This window comes from Urocitellus parryii, chromosome 1 (assembly GCF_045843805.1).
Source record: "Urocitellus parryii isolate mUroPar1 chromosome 1, mUroPar1.hap1, whole genome shotgun sequence".
NCBI lineage: Eukaryota > Metazoa > Chordata > Mammalia > Rodentia > Sciuridae > Urocitellus > Urocitellus parryii.
The window spans coordinates 155,491,670-155,497,540 of NC_135531.1; the positions used below are offsets into that span (position 1 = coordinate 155,491,670).

At 39.9% G+C, this 5,871-nt stretch overlaps 1 protein-coding gene across 1 annotated transcript; it reads left to right on the forward strand.

Annotated features, from left to right (window-relative positions):
• The first annotated feature begins 2,046 nt into the window (after nucleotides 1–2,046).
• On the forward strand, nucleotides 2,047–2,961 carry LOC144255739 (olfactory receptor 14C36-like). Its single transcript, XM_077800571.1, has one exon. It carries the CDS (start codon nucleotides 2,047–2,049, stop codon nucleotides 2,959–2,961), a length of 915 nt encoding a protein of 304 aa, XP_077656697.1.
• The last annotated feature ends 2,910 nt before the right edge of the window (nucleotides 2,962–5,871 follow it).

The following is a 5,871-nucleotide window of genomic DNA, read 5'->3' on the forward strand; positions in this document are numbered from 1 at the left end:
AATATGGAATTACCTCATCACCCATCACATTCTCAATTTGTCATATATATTTACACCTTAGATATTGTGTTATTATATTTGTCCTCTAATGGTAATCAATTTAAAATACCAATATTTTTTCTTCTTTCCAAATCCTAAAGGTCTGAAATACCTTCACCATATTTATGTCCTTAGAAATATTTGTTGGACGAGTACTGCTTTAAAGATATCTAAATTTGCAAGTGCACCTGACCTCACACCACCCTGCACTGTGCGTGCTACAGCAGTGCAGAAGGGGCAGAGCCTGCTTGGGAGCTCTTCACCTGTAAATCAGTGGCATAAAGAAAGCCAGTCTAAGTGAGTGGTCTGAACAATGCCACCAGGTGCTAGGTTATTAACCACTGTGCAGGAAGTCATGCACTGCTACTGAAAGGTAAAATGATGGATAATAAAAGGTCCCAAATCAAGGAATTTGCACCAGTGACTTGGGGTGACGAATATATATTGATTGGCTGAAAGGTTGTATACCATGTTGATTTCTAAAACTCAACAAAATTGGAAGAAAAATTAGAGATTATGAATAAGCTTTCAGAGGAAAGATTCCAGTGGAGTCTCCTTTAAAGCCCAGTACCTACTACAGGGAAATAGGAAATTAATACATCACAGTAAAAAAAGTCAGCAGTGAACAAGAGGGTCCCTCAGGCTGAAAGTCAGGTGTGTGTCAGGAGGAACAGATTGCAAGACTGACCCCTTGAAATTCACACTCACCACCAAATTAACAGCAACCTACCTGAGTCTGACCACCCACCTATTGCCTTGGGAGACACACAGACTTCCAGAGGAGCCCAGGCAGGATGAGAAGGAAGGTCTTCTTTCTAAGAGCATGTGTGGTTAACTTGACAAGGTGCTGAGGAGGACCCTGGTTTGCAGAGGGTTGAGGAGATGAGGATGCAGGTGACTCAGGAGTAAACAGAATTGTTGAAACTATGAGGAAAACCTTCCTTTTAGGGTTTATAGCCAGTTTCAGTTTGTGGGATTGTGACATTGCTGAGAAAGCAATATAACAGAAGGTGTCACCAAGACTAAAGCAAATTATGTGTTGGACAAAAGAAGCTTCAACTTCATGGTGCTGAACATGATATAAAAATATAGAAGGTAAAGGTAGAAGTTTAGGTCAATGTCAGTTATTCTGGAACCTAGAGGTTGAAAAGACATTATGCTTCAGTTGGAGAGGAAAGAGCCTCAGTGGGGGCTGGAACTGTTCTGGCTGAGCTCATGTGCCAATAAGACAGCACCATGCATGTCATGGGGGAGTAGCAGGGAGAGTGGGGGACTGCAGGCAAGTCCAAGTGCAGTCAGGACACCTCAGTTTTCACAACACTGGACCTGTGAGCCTGGGTGGGAAAGTGAATTCTTGAGATGCTTTCCAAATGAGCCCAATTTTTTTCTTGTTCATGGAGATATATTCTCCACCATTATGAACAGTTTCATATATATTAAAAAAGTAGAAAGTAGTTATTATTTGCCTTATTAAATGTGAATACAATAGCAAAATAATGTGGAAATTATATTCATGCACTAAAGTGAAGATAAATAAATTGGAGAATATTAAAGAATGCACTGTCCAGCAGGTGGCCATGAAGGAGAAGAGGTGAAAACCCCTAGAAATGCTCCACACGGGAGTCTCAGGAGGTCAGGAAAGGCCTGATGGGGAGCTGAGGACAAGCCCTGCAGGTCACACCCATACCCTGGGCTTCAGACCTCCACACCTGCACTGGGAGGTGCACTCTTCTCAGAAATGACTAAACATATCAAAAAACCAAGAGTGACCTTCCTCTCCAGGAAAGCAACAGAAATAGAAGAAATACTTTGAATAAGAATATGTAAAATAATTGATTTTTTTTCAAATAATTGTTATTGTCAATGGATGTTTTTAACACATGCTAGACAAGTACAGTATGACTGAGAAACAACCCTAGCCCCAAGCAATTGTAATAATCATGTTTTTATTTTTTTCTTTCTATCTCTTATCTATGTATCTTCCCAGACAGCTAGAATTTCCAGCAAATGGCCAATGCCACCATGGTAACTGAATTTCTCCTCCTGAGCTCTCCTGAGGGCTGGGATCTGAGTTTCCTCTATTTCACAGTATTCCCAATGACCTACCTGGGTACCTTGTTAGGGAACCTTCTCATTGTATCTGTCACCACTGCTGACCAGAACCTGCACACACCCATGTACTTCTTCCTCAGGAACCTGTCCATCTTGGACATGTGCTTCATTTCTGTCACTGTCCCCAATGCCTGTGTCAACTCTCTCACTGGCAACAGGGCCATTTCAGTGGCTGGCTGTGCAACACAGATCTTCTTGGTCATTTTCTGTGCATGTGTTGAACTTCTGTTTCTCACCATCATGGCCTGGGACCGCTATGTGGCCATCTGCCAGCCCTTCCAGTACCTGCTCATCATGAACCCTCAGTTTTGTGTCCACATCACCCTGGCTTCCCTGCTCAGTGGTCTGCTGTATGCAGGTGTGCACACTGGGAACACATTCCGGCTGTCCTTCTGCCAGTCAAATGTGGTCCATCAGTTCTTCTGTGATGTCCCCTCCCTGCTGAGGCTCTCCTGCTCAGACACCACCAGTAACCAGGTCCTCCTTCTTGTCTCTGCTGTGCTGATTTGTGGTAGTTGCTTTACATTTATTGCCATGTCATATATTCGCATATTTTCTACTGTGCTGAAATTTCCCACTGGGAAGTCAGTGAAGGCCTTCTCCACCTGCACCCCTCACATCCTCGTGTTTTCCGTGTTCCTCAGTTCTGGCACAGCTGTGTACCTGAGGTCCTCAGCAACCTCTGACACCCTCCAGAACATGGTTCTCTCTGCATTTTACACCATGGTTCCTCCCTTCCTGAATCCTCTCATCTACAGTCTAAGGAACAAGCAGGTAAAGGAAGCTGTGAGAAGATTAATGCAAAGTTAGTTGTTCTCAAGGAAACAATAAAGATGCATTTCAGTATCATCCTAATTTCTCTGAGTGAAGTTCAAGATTAGGTCAAATGTTCTTCATATCTGGGTGACACAATTTAAACTGCCTACTCTAATGTCACTTTGTTTGAATACGAGACTTTTTATTATTTGATTTTTTTTTTCATTTACCGTATTATTTCATGGATACTTTATAAAATGTGTAATTTAATCAATGTGTCTTTTAATGAATGAATATAATTTAATATATTTGTTGAAATCATTTGTGGAGGCATGCATTAAAAATTCATCAAATACATAGCAGTACCTATATCAAGTACTGTCACAGAGAAAAACTTTACCAATCAAATCTGAAAAAAACTTACACTCACATAATATACTATTATTCAGAGAAGTGTCAAGCAAATTTCCAAGCACTGTGGTATCTAACTCTATGAATTTAACTAATTTGAATATATGCAATAATTAAATACTAAAGAAGTTATTACCAATCTATCTGGAACATGAGAAGAGTAATTCCTTGTCCACAAATAAACAGAGGGCCATGTTTACCACACCCTGTGTCCCGACAGTCAAATCCATCCACCAGGAAGAGCACCCAGTTCATCCTTGCCAGTGGCCACTGCCAGTCTTTTATTATGTCCATGAGTGGCTCAGTGTGGGGGACAAAGCCTTTCTGATGAGTTGCAGTCAGCTCTGATGGCTCCCACACATCTTACTTCTGTGACACCTATGCTAAGGTGCCATGCCTCAAAATTATGACATGGTGGATCATTATTTTTTGGCCTAAAATTTTGACCTGGGTCAACTTTTAAATTTCCCCAAGTTTACTGTACTTCTTTCTTAAAGTACATCTGTCTATACTTGTTCCCTAAAACCTTATGGCATTGTATGTGCTCTGATGATGATGATGATGATGATCATCATCATCATCATCATTTTCATTCTTCTTTTTTTTTTTTTTAATCAAACATTGAACTTAAGGTCTCATACCCAGTCCTTTTTTGTATTTTATTTAGAATGGAGACTTGCTAAGTGGCTTTAGGCCTTTCTCTATTGCTAATGCTGTCTTGGAACCTCTGATCCTCCTGCCTTAGCATCCTGAGGCACTGTGATTGCAGGCTTGCACCACCACACCTGTCTTGTGTCACTCTTTCATCATCTCCCACAACTTATTACTCCCCAAGTATTCTAGTGCCCTCATTGGCATATACTTTGATAATTATCAATAATAACTGGCATATGCTGAAAGACAAGTTTATCTAGGTTTACTTATATAACACAATGAGAAAAAATATTTATATAATACCACATTCAAGATTTTGAATTACAAATTCTGAAAAACAATTTGTTCACCATACACTAATATGAAAATATGTAGTTATTACCTAAGAAAATATAAAATAATAAACATATTTGATTAATTGATGAATACACATATTAAAGTTTTCAGGCAAGGGAATTCTTGTGGTAGGAGCAGATAAGCACCCCAGCACTTACTGCTACAGGAAGCCTTCAATTGCTTAACAGGATCCAACCATCCCCACACTGTGTCCCATGGCTTCTGGGTCTCACTGCTCCAATGTTCCCTGCCAGAACAGAAAGACCTTCAAAGAACCCCAGATAAAGTCTGTAATCTCTACCTTTATATGCATTCCCTCTATAACTGTAGCTTACTGAATCCTAGTGAGTGGTATTGGACATTTTACATGGATGAGAGGTTTAGTTAAATTAATTTTAAATTTAATGTAAAAAGTTGGAAAGAAATTAAATTATAAACACCAGTTCTATTTTTTGTATAGATGGTATTTTTTTTATTTGTCCTAATTAATCAGTTTTACATGGCAGCAGAAGGAATTTTGACACATTGTACATAATTGGAGCACAACTTCTCATCCTCTGGCTGTACATGAGGCAGAGTCATGTGTGGTGCAATCACATGTGTATATAGAATAATAATGTCCTCATTCCACTGTCTTTCCCCCCCAGACTCCTCTCTGTCCAATTTAAAGTTTCTCCATTCTTCTCTAGCTCTCCCCCCATTACAGATCAGCATCTGTGTATCAGAGAAAACATTGGGCCTTTGGTTTTTAGGAATTGGTTTATTTCCACCAGCATGATATTCTGCAGCTTTGTCCATTTACCTGAAAATGCCATAATTTCATTCTTCTTTAATGATGAGTAATATTCCCTTTATATATACCACATTTCCTTTATCCATTCATTTGTTGAAGGGCACCTAGGTTTGTTCCATAGTTTAGCTATAGTGAATTGAGCTGCCAAAAATATTGGTGTGGTTGTGTCACAATAGTTTGCTGACATTGTCCTTTGGATATAAACCAAAGAGGGGGATAGCTGGTTTGTAGGAGTTCTGCATTTGAGATTAAGTCTGTAATAAACTTTTTGAATGTGGCACATTTGGTGGTTAGGAAGTTTCTGTGCAAATGTGCAGAATGCCTGATTGCTGGAAAACTTCCATGTTAAAGACACGGGATGCCTGGCCACTGTAGTAATGCTCTTCACAAGGGTTTCCATCTTGATCTTAGGCACATAGCTCCTGGGAATAGAAGAATTTGTTGGCTAGATAACTACAATGTTTCATCAGAGGTGCTCCTGGAGCTGCCCTCCTAACAGTAATTTCAGACAATGGACTTTCTGGAGAGCTACACAAAGCTCCTGACATTCAATATTGTAACCGTGAAATGTAACTGCAGAATAAGAGACCTCAGTGATACTCCAAACAATAATGTGGTTATGGCACTAAGGACCTAATGTAACCTATTGATATAGATAAATGTGGATGCTTGGACAAAGAGTCACTCTGCCACCTTGTTTCTATGTCTCCTTTGAGATTCTTTACAGTGGAGTGGTTCCATTCTAATTTTTCTGCAGAATCTCCATACTG

Excerpts from the sequence above, each read along its gene's own strand:
- LOC144255739 (XM_077800571.1), top strand. The coding sequence starts at position 2,047 with ATGGCCAATGCCACCATGGTAACTGAATTTCTCCTCCTGAGCTCTCCT.